The sequence below is a fragment of the Danio rerio genome, chromosome 5 (assembly GCF_052040795.2).
Source record: "Danio rerio strain M-AB ecotype USA chromosome 5, GRCz13ab, whole genome shotgun sequence".
Taxonomy (NCBI): Eukaryota; Metazoa; Chordata; class Actinopteri; order Cypriniformes; family Danionidae; genus Danio; species Danio rerio.
Window position 1 is genome coordinate 20,228,844 of NC_141025.1, and position 17,098 is coordinate 20,245,941.

At 34.4% G+C, this 17,098-nt stretch overlaps 1 protein-coding gene across 21 annotated transcripts in view; it reads left to right on the forward strand.

The window, feature by feature from the left end:
- Nucleotides 1-17,098, forward strand: part of acacb (acetyl-CoA carboxylase beta) — a 50,714-nt gene that overhangs the window by 6,825 nt on the left and 26,791 nt on the right. For 12 of the 21 annotated variants that reach the window (XM_087253316.2, XM_087253320.2, XM_087253323.2 and 9 more), the window contains 22 exons: nt 3,516-3,648; nt 3,744-3,882; nt 4,055-4,164; nt 4,247-4,328; nt 4,749-4,847; nt 4,932-5,041; nt 6,355-6,465; nt 6,555-6,764; nt 7,202-7,372; nt 7,463-7,624; nt 8,248-8,411; nt 8,532-8,682; nt 8,819-8,922; nt 10,839-10,920; nt 11,010-11,155; nt 11,240-11,390; nt 11,548-11,682; nt 13,087-13,233; nt 13,315-13,503; nt 14,432-14,532; nt 14,665-14,753; nt 16,962-17,086. In XM_087253316.2, the coding sequence (XP_087109442.1) occupies nt 3,516-3,648; nt 3,744-3,882; nt 4,055-4,164; nt 4,247-4,328; nt 4,749-4,847; nt 4,932-5,041; nt 6,355-6,465; nt 6,555-6,764; nt 7,202-7,372; nt 7,463-7,624; nt 8,248-8,411; nt 8,532-8,682; nt 8,819-8,922; nt 10,839-10,920; nt 11,010-11,155; nt 11,240-11,390; nt 11,548-11,682; nt 13,087-13,233; nt 13,315-13,503; nt 14,432-14,532; nt 14,665-14,753; nt 16,962-17,086 (2,911 nt within the window). Of the gene's footprint in view, nt 1-163; nt 394-958; nt 1,033-3,232; nt 3,271-3,515; nt 3,649-3,743; nt 3,883-4,054; nt 4,165-4,246; nt 4,329-4,748; nt 4,848-4,931; nt 5,042-6,354; nt 6,466-6,554; nt 6,765-7,201; nt 7,373-7,462; nt 7,625-8,247; nt 8,412-8,531; nt 8,683-8,818; nt 8,923-10,838; nt 10,921-11,009; nt 11,156-11,239; nt 11,391-11,547; nt 11,683-13,086; nt 13,234-13,314; nt 13,504-14,431; nt 14,533-14,664; nt 14,754-16,961; nt 17,087-17,098 lie in introns of those variants that run through there. The other 9 variants (XM_087253329.1, XM_087253331.1, XM_087253332.1 and 6 more) reach the window with 3 other exon arrangements.

Below are 17,098 nucleotides of genomic sequence, written 5' to 3' on the forward strand. Positions count from 1 at the left end.
AAGAGTCCAATGTCAAACGGGACAGAGTTAAGGACCTGAAGTACAGCCATATGGTCATTCTCAGCACACTCTGTGATCACGTGACTCGCTTATGCTTGTCACCTGTTAAAGTGTCATGCCGCACATTGCTGCACTATTAATGGCTGCACCGCTCCCGATGTTCACTTTCAAAGTCATTCCCATTGAGTTTCACTGCAGATGCATCTATCCAGATTGTTTCCAGTGTCAGTGTATTTTGGGATGAGTTATGTCAAGATGTTTTCATGCGGCCTCTGGCTCTTGGTTTGTAACCCGTAAGATGTTGTTGTCCAGTGGATAAAGGCTGACAATCCAGAGCAGAACACACACATTTTGTTGTTCTAGCAATGCAAGTGAAACCTTACAGGCCGAAAGGTAAGGTCACTTTTTTGGGGGGTGACATTTGGATTGTTTTGGTTGAGCTTGTCAACATGGATTTTTTATTTGAGGGTTTGTGTTTGTGTTTGTGTTTGTGTTTGTGTTTGTGTGTGTGTGTGTGTGTGTGTGTGTGTGTGTGTGTGTGTGTGTGTGTGTGTGTGTGTGTGTGTGTGTGTGTGTGTGTGTGTGTGTGTGTGTGTGTGTGTGTGAAAAATGACAGGTTACTGTGTTTGGCAGCTTTGCAAACTACAATTTACAACACTTGTTTTTTAAAAGCATAGACATAATATGGCTATATTTTCAGTTTGTTTGCAGAGATTCAGCATTCTGAATCAAAGTTAGTAGTTTATTAGAGTTTGAATGGAATTTTGTATGTCATTTTTTGGGGGAGAAACTAAAACCAATGAACACCCTTACAAGGCTTTTCGCATGTTTATCTTAAGCGTGGTTGTGCAGTGAGGTTCTCATTGATATGGGGGAGGGGATGTGAAAGTTAGAGAGAGCAAAAGAGGAAAAGGGAGGGAACATAAAACACTAGGTTAGATGTTGTGTTTTCATCTGCTGCATTTTCATCTGACACTTCGCCATGGACACAGAAGGAGGAGAAACGCTCAACTGGTTTCAGTGCCTCAAACGGTTTGTACCAGCCATTCATTTTGTTCTTCAAGAGTGAACAGTATGTTCTTGACAAGAGAGAGTAGACTGAAAGTATAAAAAGGGGTGGGGTTTGTGTTGTTATTCCTAGCAGTGTAGCATGACACAGCGGCGTGTGTTTATCTGAAGTGCATATAGAACAGAGTTCGGAATGCACAACTTTTTTTTGCAGTTTTTCCCAAAAATGAGCAGCATTGTTCAGATTGTGCATGAAGTGTTACGTAATGTAACCTGATCTTGTTAGCATGCTTCTTTCTGAGGTATACACTTGCATAAGTTCTGAGAACAGAGAACACATTAGTGGGGAAATAGTAGCTATGTTTGAAAGTTCTCCTGATGCCTCGTCCAGTTCTTTAGATAACAGTAGTACTGCTGTTTACTGTTCGTGAGATGGTAAAATGCTAGATAATTGAAAATGGATGTTAGGTCTCAGAGCGTCTCATTCTTATCAGGATTCTCAAACTAGGATGATAAAAGTTTAGATGTGGAGAAATAAACTCTGAACCACTAGCATTGAGCGTATAAGTCAGAAGCATTATAAAAATCTATTGACTCTTTGATGCTCAATGCATAGGTAACACTATGTTTGTATTTCAGCGATAGATTTAACTGCGCATGCTTATATTCCTTGTTATCACATATATAAGTTATTATTGGTGGATTTTCATAATTAAAAATACAATTAAATGCAATATGTTTAGAAAGCAAATGTCTAATTTCCATAGATTGCATTATATATGTGATAACTGAATGCATTTGTAAAAATTATTAATGTTTTGTTTACTATAGAAACCCAAATAATTAGGACTATCATATATATCATTGTACTATTCTATTTTAAATAAAGTACTCTTTATTTATTGATCTATATATATATATATATATATATATATATATATATATATATATATATATATATATCCTATTTTATTAACTAAACAAATGAAAAGTGCTTTCTATCTTTTTCAGAAGAAGAGTGCTTGCATCTGAATTCTTGTATTTTTTTTTTAAACAAAAAGGCAATCGTTGAGAAAACATAAGTGCATAACATGCTTGCTATTAAGAGCAATCAAGTGAAATTTCATGTTTGTTGCTTGCACTGAAACACACGCAAACAACGAGGTCCCACAGAATGGCTCCTCTCTGTGTCACCATGTGATCCCATATTCGAGTCTCTTTAACAGGGTATTGACCTTAAATGGTGAGACGCACACAGATTTGTTTTTTAATATCTATATCCACGTAAACATGGCCAGTATGTCTTATCATGGTGATGCATGCACTCTATCTAGCAGCATTTTACTTTAGTGGCTAATTCTGAACCAGTAGACTCACTACAAGCAGAATTCTTTATTGAGGACATGTTGGTTGTTTTGCAGTCAAACCGTGATATTCAAGAAGTCTACAAGAAGAGTCTATTAGAGTCTAATTTGCACAGTGTCATCCCAGTTAGCATGTAAATGAGGTAGATACATAGGTGAAAGAACCTGTTCGGACACTGTAGTTTCATCCGCCCAAATCTGATCACCAAAATAGTTTCTTTGGCCTGAATGGATTCATTACGGTTTGCATTACTTTGGGATCTGCCAATGCTCAGGTTTAATGTGATGAAATTAGATTTTTAAAAAACAATGAATATGACTTTTCAGTTAAATATATTATTGTTAATTTGAAACTAGATTGTATGAATTAGTAATTTTTTTACTTTATCTTGTGAAATCAGGCTGGTTGCATTGAGATTACAATTAAATCATTACAATAGGAATTGTAATTGAATGTGTAATCATTCAAGTATCGTTCATATGCTTATCTTGAGATGCATCTAAATCAAAAACTGTAGTCATCATTTTAGAGTTGTGTTTCCACTCATGACTGCAGAAACGAAATCAAGCTTGAGCCTGCAGGTTATAAGTTTAAATATCACCTTGATATATTGTAATGACAATTTAGTAAGCTAAATGTGTCATGTTTGATGTCTTCATTCCACCTTTTACAGTAGAAGCATTTGCATTAAAACAATGGTTTATGACTTGAAGTGTAAAGTTAGATTAACAGTTCAGGGTTTATTTAAGACTTAGTCAGCACTGGCTGCAGTCTTTATGATAACACGCAAAGCTGTGATTGGCTGAATTGCTCGTGTGAGCATTTATATTAGAGCACACTTGACAGAGTACAGAGGACAAATCAGTTGAGGAAAAACTGTTTACATGGACGGATCAGGTTAACTCCTAGAAGTCCCGCTAATTTGATGGATTTTTTACCTTTTATGTTTGTTTTTGAACATTTAAATTCATTCTTCTTTTGATTATTAATATTTCCCATCATGGCTTACTTGCACTATTGTTTCAGCAAGTTCCACATCTTACATTCACATTCATGTAGCCTTTATGCTTTTAGCTATTTGAACCAGTTTGAGATTCTGCATGTTTAAGTAATGAATATGTATATATATTTTTTGCTTGTAGGCCTAGCATGTCAGGCCCCCACCTGCTGAAAAAGGGCAAAGAACACAGGAAGATGGAGGTGCATAGAGATTTCACCGTTGCCTCTCCAGCGGAGTTTGTCACTCGCTTTGGAGGAAACCGCATAATAGATAAGGTTTGTTTATGTTTATCATTTAACTCCTTCATACACAACTGTAGATCTTTAATAAATATGTCTTCTGATGTAATAATTTCTCTTATGCTCTCTAGGTGCTGATTGCAAATAATGGCATTGCTGCAGTTAAATGCATGCGGTCAATTCGCCGCTGGTCCTATGAAATGTTTCGTAATGAGAGAACCATTCGCTTTGTGGTGATGGTCACACCCGAAGACTTAAAAGCCAATGCAGGTTATCAGAAAAAAAATGATGGTTCAGCCTGAAACCATCTGTTTTATTGTGCTCTTTTTGTATTATATATATACATTATGTGTCTGCTGTATAGCTTTAATTATTTTTTTTATGTAAATATTATTTCTACATATTAGAATCCATGTCTAAAGTTCATTGTGTTTTTCTTTAGAATACATTAAGATGGCTGATCACTATGTGCCAGTACCAGGGGGTCCAAATAACAACAACTATGCCAATGTTGAGATGATTGTGGATATTGCAAAAAGGATACCAGTGCAGGTACAGTTTGTCCATTATTATCTTGTCTTGGTATTAGATGTGTATTTTCCATTGTTGCTAACAATAATTTTTTTGTTATAAGGCTGTGTGGGCTGGATGGGGACATGCATCTGAGAACCCCAAACTACCAGAGCTCCTTCATAAATCAGGGATATGTTTTCTAGGTATTTCATCTTTAATCTAATAAACAACTTAGCCTGACTAGTCCCATGCAGAAATAAATGGATAAATGGTCATACAAGAAGCCATATATAAATGAATATGTTGTTTTTGTTTGACCAGAAATGAGACTGGCTTCTCCCAAAAAATAATAAGACGGTGTACAAAAAACAAAATCGCAGATTTTATTTACATTTAAGTGAGAATTTGCCAGGGATGTAAATAATTTGGGCCTATAATGTATATATAATTATAATCATATATTTGTAGCCCATTTTTTATACTATATGTACATATTTGTAAATCTATATGTGCAATCCAAACATGAACTTGTATGTCATATATGTGAGTTGGATATATTGTGATGTATAAGATTTCTGTATGGAATTGAGGATAAAAGATGTTAATGGAGTTGTCTTTTTCAGGGCCGTCCAGTAAAGCCATGTGGGCATTAGGAGATAAAGTGGCATCTTCAATCGTAGCTCAGAGCGCAGGCATTCCCACGCTGCCCTGGAGTGGAACTGGTGGGAAACGCGGTTCATGTCATGAGCTGTTCCTTAAGCTCTCATTGTGATGCCTTCATCTCTTGCTCTTGGTCTTTTTTTCAGGTCTGAGTGTTGAATGGGCAGAAGAAGAGCAGAGGCAGGGTCGTTTGATCAGCGTTCCTCCTGAACTATATGTGCAGGGTTGTGTTAAAGATGTGGATGAGGGACTAGCGGTGGGTTTCACTACAGAATTAATATAGTTCCGTTACCTTGTGTTAATGCACATTTTGAAGTATCATATAAGAAATTAGTGATGGAAATGGCAATTTTCAAATATTTGTTTTCTCTCGATTGAGGTGGTTTTTGACTAAGTAATGGGAAATGGAATTGCAATTTCCTATTAAAGACTCAGTCGGACATTCCACCCATGTGGCTATCCTGTCTCCATTATTGTTATCTTGTTAATTGTTAGTTACTTGGTTACCAATACTACAGTTAGCCAATCTAACGCCCTAATGAAACCTAACCTGATAAAATGCATTTTTCCTCATTTAAAAAACTTTGAAAAGATTTGTTTACATTTGTTTGGAAGCCCAGCTAATAAGCTTGTTTTACGTCCATACCAATATGCTGACAACTCCCAAACGGGTTTATTTTGTAGTTATTTGAGCTTTATAAAAGACTTAGTTAACTGTCCCATGAAATTAAAATAAAGTTTTTTAGACGTTAGTATCAGCATGTTAGTTTTAAGACTATCCATAAACCAGTGTGCTCCAAAACAGTGACAACTTTCCATTTAAGAGATCTAAAATTTACAAAGCTTGCAATCTGTCACTTCAAGCTAATTGGATCATTGTTTTTTTCACACCACCTCATACCCAAAGCACATCATACAAAACTCTATTGATTGTTTTTTTTAAAGGGGTAAGCTGCTTTATGCCCCATTCTCTTTATATTTTGGTTGAGATTACATCAAACATTGAATAAAATGCACATTTTAAAGCACTTTGTGGTTCTTATAAGCTGTTTATGACCTCAAGGAGGATGGGTAAATAGTTTAAATGACTACATGCATTGCCACCTTATTTAGCAGAATTAGGTTATTTGACCATTGAGTATTTTATGTGTTCTATCATAATGTAAATACATTATTAAAAACCCAGAAATATTCCAAAAAGTTTGTGGAAAATTTTGTTTAGATTCATTATTTTATTTTAAGTTTATGTCTACCATGAAGATGCTTTACTGGCACACATGGACACTTCATAATGCAGTTTAACATGCCAGGCAAAATTGGGGTAATATGTAAAAACCTAAAGCTGTTTCCACACCATTTTGATGGATGAAACAAATACAATGATCTCAACGTATTTCCTGTTTTACACTTTTATTTCCTTAACTTCCGAGAATCCAAAAAGAGCCACATATTGATAAATAATGTTCTGATAGCTGTTTTAACATTAAGTTATGATTGAATTGCCTCTTGTTACAGTTATGAAATAGTTTGATAACAAGCAGGAAATGTTCATGTTTTTATTACATTTAGAGTGCAGAAAAGATTGGCTACCCTGTGGTCATCAAAGCATCAGAGGGAGGTGGAGGTAAAGGCATAAGAAAAGTTGAAAGTTCTGAAGACTTTCCTAGCCTTTTCAGACAGGTACAGTATACAATATCATGCATATTTTACAGTAATGTTTTACTTTGATATATATATTCACAGCATGCTGTCTATGTTCTGTGCTACAGGTGCAGGCTGAGGTGCCAGGTTCACCCATCTTCATAATGCAACTAGCCGAACACGCACGCCACCTGGAGGTGCAGATCTTGGCCGACCAATATGGCAATGCCATCTCTCTGTTTGGCAGAGACTGTTCTATCCAGCGCCGTCACCAGAAGATCATAGAAGAAGCTCCTGCCAGCATTGCCTCCACCATCACTTTTGAGCAAATGGAGCAGGTAAGACAAAAGTATTTGAATAGTTTCTGACCTTGCTGACTTTTGTATGATCTTTTGTAAATCACCTTTAGAGACTTGATTAGGTTGCACTATTTGTTCATAAAGCAAAAAGTGGTTAATAGGTGATGTGCAGTGACATAAAATGACATTTATAGTCAAGGATCTGATAGCAGCTATTAAATTCAAGAGCAGTTGTTGTTGAAATGTTGCAAATGTTAGAATACCCCCTGTTGATATTAAATTGATGCTTTTGTTTTGCATCACTCTAAATATTGATTTGTAAATCTATTTAAAATTATATTCTTTGTATTAAAATGTAGGCAGATTGAGTAAATAATAAAAAAAAAACAAAAAAAATTCAGCTATCATTTAAAAATGGTGTTAAAAGGCAGAGCAAGATTTGGCATGCACAGTTTATATTGTGCTCTCTGTGTCAGTATGCAGTTCGTCTGGCTAAAATGGTGGGCTATGTGAGCGCTGGTACAGTGGAATATCTGTTTTCTGAGGATGGAAGTTTCCACTTCCTGGAGCTGAATCCTCGACTTCAGGTGGAGCATCCTTGTACGGAGATGATTGCTGACGTCAACCTTCCTGCAGCACAGCTACAGGTCAGGAGGATACAGTAGAGGTATTAACAACATGTCTATAATTGTTAAATGCTGACCATACTGCATGCTGCCTTCATTCTGTCTCTGTAGATAGCGATGGGGATTCCTCTTTACAGAATTAAGGATATCCGTGTCCTGTTTGGTGAAGCTCCATGGGGAGACACAACTATTAACTTTGAATCTCCAGAATGCATGCCCTGTCCACGGGGACACGTCATAGCTGCACGCATCACCAGTGAAAACCCGGATGAGGTGAGATTTTTTAATCTAGGTTTAAGACATAAGAGTATTCAAGAATGAAAATGAGTGGTGTAAAAAAGCCTATTCAAAATGCTGATCAAAAAATCCTAAAAAAAAACTTACGATGGTTTAATTTGATATGAAATATATTAAGTATCTGAGCTGTTTTCAAAGTGAATACAGCCTTGTTGAAGACTGAAAAAACTTTTTTATTTATTTATTTTTGTATTAATAAATCAATTGATTTTTGTATTAATTAATTTCTATTTATTAATTTATTTATTAATTTTTTTTGTATTTATACATTTTTTAATTGTATTTTATGTTGAGTTTTAGTCTTCTGTACAGATTTTTGTTCACTTTGGCTGTTTTAAAAGTGTTTTATAAATAAAATTTGACAGATAGATTCATTGACTCGTCTTAAATGTTTTTAGCAAACTATAATTTTGAATATATTTATATATGCAGAGTTTAGCTTGTGTCATGTAAACGTATTTCTGTGATTACGTCTCTACGCTGATTATTTAAAGCAGCATTATTGGTGCATGTTTAATGATATTTATAGATATTTTTATTATTATTGAAGTTATATTAGAAGACTGCTTATTTTATTTATCTTTTTTTGTCCTCATAAGGGCTTTAAACCAAGCTCAGGTACAGTTCAGGAGCTGAACTTCCGTAGCAGTAAGAATGTATGGGGCTACTTTAGTGTAGGTGCAACTGGAGGCCTACATGAGTTTGCAGACTCTCAGTTTGGACACTGTTTCTCCTGGGGCGAGAACCGAGAAGAGGCCATCTCGTAAGTCTCTAGGCAATTGAAGCTTTGCGCCTTTTTATCCAATGTGCCCTTTATAAAAAAATATTACACAGAGCTTTCTTTTTATGGTGTGAATTAAGCCTTTCTTCTTATGACCTAAAGGAACATGGTGGTAGCCATGAAGGAGCTGTCAATCAGAGGAGACTTCAGGACAACAGTGGAGTACCTCATAAAACTGCTGGAAACAGAAAGTTTCAGAAACAATGACATTGATACTGGTTGGCTGGATCACCTTATTGCTGATAAAGTGCAGGTATGAGTCAGTTGTGGGAACAGATCTGTCCCAAAATTTCTCTATGAACAAAGTTCTGTTTCTGCCTGGGTCATATGAATCCATTGAAAGAAAACTGATGCTTGTTTGATGATGTTTTATTGTATGTTTCACTTAGGCAGAGAGGCCAGATACTATGTTAGGTGTGGTATGCGGAGCTCTACAAGTGGCTGATGCAAGTTTTAGAGAAAGCATGTCTGACTTCCTGCATTCACTGGAAAGGTTAGTAGCTGCTAAAACATTACCATATGATGTTTATGAATTATCAAATTACTGTATGATGTTTATGAATTACAACTCAAATGAATTATCAAATATGTTTGTGTTGGGAAAAGCTGAAGCACAAGTGAACTACAGAGTTCAACAAGTGTTCTTTAGTCTACATAATATGTGCGTTGTAGCTGATATTTTAAACTATTATGAAATGATTTGTATGATGTATAAGATGTTTGAGGTTCATAGCTTCCACAATGTATTTCGTTAATAACGAATTCCATTATAAATCTGTGTTATTAATAATTTTACATACAATTTTGTTTCATAATTGCATAGATACTTAGACAAAATTTTCTGATTTCTATTTTGTTCTGTGCGGAATACAGAGTAAATGTAAATTTAATTCAATTTATCTTTATTTCTAAAGCGCTTTTACAATGTAGATTGTGTCAAAGCAGCTTAACCTATAAGTTCTAGTAAATATAAACCGTGTCAGTCTAGTTTTTAAAGTTTAAGTTCAGTTTAGTTCAGTTCAGATTTGTCTAAGAAATTAGTTGAAAACAGTTGATTTACATTTACATATACATTTAATTATTTTGCAGATTATTCTAAAACCCAATACAAGTGATCAAAGCAACAACAACAAAACAGCAAAAAGTACTAAACATTTGTGTTCATATATGGGGCTGTCAACACCTGGTCACTTCATGTATTTTTTTTTTTCTAATTGAATAGCTATAGCTGATTTGTGAAAACATAAAGTGCCCTCCAAAAAAGCATCTGAGATGGATATAAAGCAGTTCATTCAAACCGCTTTAGGAGATGGTCTGGAATGCATTCCAGACAAAACTGGACGTGTCCAGTGCATCTGGTTGTTGAAACCACATGTAGATTTTACTCGCAAAATGTTTGCAAAAAAATGTGTCCGTGTGTTATTCATAGACAAATATAACAACACTAATGCAACGGCAACACCACAGATGATAGTTTGGAATTTATCATTTATTTTTCTTTTAATTTTCATTTATTTTTGGGAAGTTATTAACCACTAAACAAATAAATTTGAATGTTAAATTAATGTCAAATGGCAGAATTAAAACGAGATTCTGAAATACATTATTATATTTTAATTTGATTACAAAAGCACAATATTTTATTTAGTATATATTAAAGACTAATTAATATGAACCCTTTACAATTCTTACTCGTTTCTCTCTCAAAAATGGAGTAATTTAAATGTTTAATTTATAGCACAGTAACCATGCTGAAGCATATCTTGTGCGCTTGTGACAATGTTTTAGTGGAACAAGAGTGAAGTACAAACCCTTTTTTAGTCTAAATAATATGTGCATTGTAGCTGATTTTTTAATCTATTATGAAGTAATTTGTATGTTGAATAAGTTATGATGCTTGCGTTTTGCTCTAATAATAAATTTGTTTTGGCTTGAAGTTTATAGCTTTCAAGATGTATGTTGGGCTACATTTCCTGATTTCCATTTAATTTGCTTGTTAAAAACAAAAATTGGCTTGTGCATTACTTGAAAATACATGGACCAGGCAGGCGTAATCAGGCACTATAAGTAATATTTTGTGTTTTCATCAGAAGATCAGATAATATAATCTGAGGATAGAGTAAGAGAGTGTTGGTTATAAATGATCAAGTGTTTTTGAGAATGACTTAAGACTATGATGAGTTGCTGTTTGTCTAATGCTTTTTTTTAAAGTAGGTAGAAAATATATTTAGAGTGTACATGATAACAATATCAAAGTTTTGTAATAAAAATATAATATATAGTTATTAAATTTTAAGTATCGAGTTTAAGAACTAAAAAGAGAGCTGAAAGCTGAATTTAGCTGCAGTGTGAAAGCCAATTGAAACCACTCTATTTAACTCCACTTTAATTGATTTCTGGATGTTTCAGGGGTCAGGTGTTGCCGGCTGCTAGTTTGGTCAACACAGTTAATGTTGATCTGATCTATGATGGCGTCAAATACTGCCTGAAGGTATTTTAACACTATATAAAACTACTTTGATTAATCTATTGCTTTTTTATTATCAGACTTGAATGTATTTGTTTGTGTCTATGGTATAGGTAGCCCGTCAGTCACCTACGACATATGTTATCATAATGAATGACTCCGATATAGAAGTTGATGTCCATAGGCTCAGTGATGGTGGTCTACTGCTTTCCTATGGCGGCAGCAGCTACACAACCTACATGAAGGAGGAGATTGATAGGTTAGTGAGGCACAATATATCACAATGTACTTTTTTTTTTTGAACCAGCTAACAGTTATTTGGTTTCTGTCATTTGATTTGCAGGTACCGTGTCACAGTGGGCAATAAAACGTGCGTGTTTGAGAAGGAGCGAGACCCTACGGTGCTCCGTTCGCCCTCTGCTGGCAAGCTTTTGCAGTATGTAGTCACTGATGGTTCACATGTTTCGGCTTCCCAGCCTTATGCTGAAATTGAGGTAAGGACGATTGAAGCAAAGTATTTTACTTTTTAATTAAGCTGTTTTTTTTTTTTTTTTTACAAGATTTATTTGGTTGTATATCATGTAACTGCTGAGGATGTAACAATTTTACTGACTTGTTAGAGTGGTTGTTTTCTTTTTGCTTTTTTTTAAGGTGATGAAGATGGTGATGACCCTGCATGTCCAGCATTCTGGTTGTATTCGCTTTTTAAAAAGACCAGGAACAGTATTGGAGCCTGGCTGTATAGTGGCCCTAATGGACCTGGATGACCCCAGCTGTATTCATCAGGTGACTTCATTTAGCATTCTTTTTCACAAGATGAAGCATGTGAAGAAGTCCACTTACTGTTTTTTAAGAGTCTTAGGAAAGTGTTGACATTTTTGACTACACTTACAGCTTTGACTTCACCTATTGCTTTATAATGTACAGTAGTAAACATTGTTTTTAGTGCTGTGAATAGAACCACAATTGAACAACAAATACTAAACTATGGTTAATGAAGCAACTACGGTTGTTTGTGGTTACCATGGTTTAAAAACATAATCCATGTTGTGCACATTTTTTTGTAGTAAAACCATGGTAAATTTTCATAAGGTGTGAGTATGATATAAGATCAAAGCAATATGTGTAAAAACTTAAATAAAACAATAAAAAACATAAGCAACACGTAGGTGTTTTGGTTTTCAGTGGAGTATAGCTTAGCAGGGGCGTATTTAACCAGCGAGATAAGTGGCCGATTAGGGCCACCAATAAATATCTAGAAGTATAAATTATACTATAGATAGCATCATTTTCTATCACATTTTGTAAAGTCAGTGTCAAACAAATCCATTTTTATCATAATTAAATATTATTTAATACACACTGAAATATAATATCATGATAATAATGTAATTTTGTGTAATAATAATATTCTAAAATAAAATATCCACCACCCACAAGCATTGAGCAGTACAGCAGTCAGATTTATTACAAATTTATATATTATTTTTAGTCGTAAATTCACTTTAAGAAAGCTAATCATTTAAAATGTAGAGATTGCATTAAGCTAAAACATAGAAAAGAAGATTGAGTGGTATTTAACAACAGCAAAATAATTAAACATTAAATAAAAGTAGAAAGAGTGCTTTTCAGGACTTGGGCCCCATGGCTGGAGTTTGCTTATGGCCCCTAAATTGCTAAATCAGCCCCTGGAGCTTAGATAAAGTTTAAGATAAAATTATCAGCCCTGCTGTGAAAAAGTGCTGTTTAACAGATCAATAACATTTTATAACATTTTTCTTCTGGTGAAAGTCTTATTTATTTTAGTTTGGCTGGAATAAAAAAGAATAATGACATATTTATACTAAAGTGATTGGGAAACATTTAAAAAAAAATCATTCAAATTTTACTCCAAATTTTAATTTTAGTCCAAATAATTTTATCTTGAACTGTTTAAAAATAACAATAATAATAATTAAAATGTGTGCTGCTAATTTGTTTTGCAGATGCCATTTAATCTCAGACTTAATGCAATACTATTAATTTCTAATGTGTTTTGTGCATATTTTGTTGACCTTTTGTGGCTGCAGTTTTTCCTACTTACTGATTAATTTTGCGTTCTGTGATGAGAGGGATCAATTATGTGTCTCCAACAGGTAAATTCAGTTCAATCCATCTTTATTCATGTAGCTTTTGTTTTTATTTCTATAGGTGAAACCAAACACAGAGCCATTACCAGCTCAGGAGCCGTTACCCATGGTAGGAGAGAGGCTTCACCAGGTGTTCCACAATGTTCTGGAGAACCTGGTGAAAATTATGGATGGATATTGTCTGCCAGAGCCATATTTTAGTCAGAAAGTGAGAACACGATCCACTGATGCAACACAAGGCTGCATAAAAATCACGTTCATTCATCTAACTATCCATGTGTCTTCACAGTTGAAGAACTGGGTCGACACGCTGATGAAGACGCTTCGGGATCCGTCTCTGCCTCTACTTGAACTGCAGGAGATCATGACCAGCGTGGCAGGGCGAATTCCAGTTACTGTGGAGAAGGCAATTCGAAAGGTCATGGCACAGTACGCCAGTAACATTACCTCTGTGCTCTGTCAGTTCCCCAGCCAAAGGGTGAGTGATAAAATGAATGTGCTTCTCTGGAACATAGATTGTGCTCATATCTGTAGACGGCATTACATGCAGTATAAGGTCAAAGACAAAGGTTTTTTCAGTCATCAAATAAAAAGAGTTTAGGTGTTTTTCATACCTTAGAATGTGTCCTGTATCATATTTTGTCATGGTTTACAGAAGACACACACTAAAATGACATTCAGCCTATATATCAAACATTTCAGTTTGATCACTTATGGGACATCTCATCTTTTACCCATATTCATTCATTAATGTCATATGTTTTTATCTATATTTATAACCTTCAGATTTCACTATTGTCACTAAATAAGATTGTAATTTAGTTAAAGGTGCAATAAGTGAACCCGTTTTTATTATGCTGGTTGAAAGTCTCTTCACATCCTGATAGAAATCATTAAATTAAGTGGTCCAAATATTTTTGTATCTGTTCTAATTTTCTGCGGAAGGTGTACGACCAAGAAAAGTCCAATAAAAACAATTGGTCCAATCAACAATAAGCTGTTCTACCTGCCTGTCAAAATATGTACTTGTATACCTCTGTGCACACTGTTTGCGCACAAAGGATTACTCCATAGACACATTCATAGACTTGGTTTAGACAGAAAATGGCATGCTATTTACATTCGTTCAGGAGGCGTGACTTTGGATGTTGATTTGCATGATGGGACATAGGCTTTCAGTGGCCCCAGGCTAACACTACAAAAATTAGCATTTAAAAAAAAGACTTGTATTGCACCTTTAATGTAAAAATGTATCATTTTGTGTTACTTTTTAGGTTTATATATATATATATATATATATATATATATATATATATATATATATATATATATATATATATATATATATATATATATATATAGTAAGTAGTTTGTGGATGCAAAAAAGTTTTCAATCACTTTTTCAGATAGCAAATATACTTGATAGCCATGCTGCCACACTTCAAAGGAAAGCAGACCGGGAAATTTTCTTCATGAACACCCAGAGCATTGTGCAATTGGTGCAAAGGTGAGAACTGCCTGATGACTCGCTCTGCCTGATAAACTGAAGCTATTACCGCTGTAATCTTCAGATAAACAAATATTGCTGTGTTACACAGGAAATGACAATATTCACCTGTTTTTTTTAAATGATTTCTAGATACCGTAGCGGCATTAGGGGCTACATGAAATCTGTTGTTCTGGATCTTTTGAAACACTACCTTCAGGTGGAGATGCAATTTCAGCAAGGTAAATGTAACAATGTAACATTTATAATAGAGCAAAACTGTCAGGTTCTGGAATTAAAAACTACATTCATTTTTTTTTCCCATAGGGAAACACAATAACTTTAACCTTAAATAAACGTTTAAAGAAAAATGTGTTGTGAGCACTGAGGTTGTTAATTAATTGCGTATGCTGTTGTTGTACCCGTCTGGCTCCTCCCATTTAGTCTAATCTGTCACATTTTTTGAAAATACGTACAGTTGAATTCAGAATTATTAGCTCCCCTTGATTTTTATTTCTTTTTTAAATATTTCCCAAATGATGTTTAACAGAGCAAGGGAATTTTCACAGTATGTCTGATAATATTTTTTTCTTTTTTTTTATTTCGGCTGGATTAAAAGCAGGTTTTAATTTTTAAATAAAAACTATTTTAAGGTCAACATTATTGGCCCCTTTAAGCTATTTTTTTTCAATTGTCTACAGAACAAATCATCAATATACAATAACTTGCCTAATTACCCTAACATGCCTAGTTAGCCTAATTAACCTAGTTAGGCCTTTAAATGTCACTTTAAGCTGTATAGAAGTGCCTTGAAAAAGAACTAGTAAAATATTATTTACTGTCATCATGGCAAAGATAAAAATAAACAGTTATTAGAAATGAGTTATTAAAACTATTATGTTTACAAATGTGTTTAGAAAATCTTCTCTCTGTGAAGCAGAAACTTGGGACATAAACAGAGGGGGCTAATAATTCTGACTTTGCAATATTTGACCCTGCGTGGATCACTAATCCAGTCAAAACTCATGTTTGTCAATATTTGGAAATTTTATATTTTTACATCACCTACAAGCAGGATAAATAATCTTTTCATTGATGTATTGGTTTGTTATGGCAGGACAATATTTGGCAGAGATGCAACTATTTTGTAAGAATGGGTTTTAAACCACAACGATTCGAACTGTAGTTCTGCCGAGCGACTAAAAAGTTATCAGTATGATGGTAAAAAAAATAAATTTCTAGTCAAACCATTCTTCTGCAATCTCATACCAAAAAACGGAAATAAGGGCAGTATTAATAGCTATAAATGTGGGAGAGCGTTGATATTATGTGATTGTATTGTATTGCAATATGGAACAGTTAAGTGTTGATGTTAAATCAAAAGTAAACAAATACTTGAAAATGAGATGATTTAATGACAATAATTCTCTGTGGTTAAAACTGAATTAAGTACAAAATAACTGTTTAAAATGATAAAATATGAAATGATAAAACATATGATATAAATTGTACCGTGCTTAAATGTAAAATTAAAGTTACCTGAAGTAGAAGGAGATACACAGCAGGAGAGAGAGACAAAGAGAGCAGGCCCAGAAGTTAGCCTGATTGCAGTAGAGTCAGAGAAGATAGACTCCAGAGGAGGAGAGGAGCAGTGCATGAGAGAAACAGACCAAGAAAAGACAGGCCAGGAAAAGAGAGGTTTACCTCCTATTTTGTATCTTTCTTAACCATGTGCCTAAAGCCCAAATGCTGAGACATTCAAACTGACCAATCAACATGTGACCACATCTTAAAACCCCCAAAGTTCAGATATCAGGCCCTGATCTTATCAGTATTTGCCTTTGTAGTCAGTATGGACCTTCTTGAGTCAAAAAGACATGTTTTGTCACATAAACAAATGCTTATGATATTATTGCCTCTTACAATTTGAAATCTGCAATCTGAGGGTTCAGAAAAATCTAAATATTGAGAAACATCACCTTTAAAAGTGCTTAACAATGCACATTACTAATCAGAAATTTACTTTTTAGATATTTATAGTAGGACATTTGCTAAATGGAACATGATCTGTATTTAATAATCTAAGGATTTTTGGCATAAAAGAAAAAATGATCATTTTGACCCAGCTATTGGTGCAAATATATGCATGCAATCTAAGACATTTTGGTTTTGTGGACCAAGGTCACATTAATTAAAAATATAAAATGTTTCTATAAACGGATAAAACTATTTAAAAATATTTTTATTGTGTCAGCTTCAGTTGTGTCTTTTCCATATTAAACAAATCTTTCTCTCATGTTCATATATTTCTTTGATTCAATCATTTTGATTTACCTTGTAGCAGTCCATCAGAGATTGCGAAGAATACATCTGCAAAAAGTTCAAATGCAGTTTGAAGACTATAAATACTCTCATAAAAGCAATTAAAATACTCTCATTTTCTCTGACAGCTCACTATGACAAGTGTGTGATCAATCTCAGAGAGCAGTATAAGCCGGACATGACCCCAGTGCTGGAGTGCATCTTTTCTCATGCTCAGGTCTCCAAGAAGAACGTCCTCGTCACCATGCTCATAGTAAGATGCTTT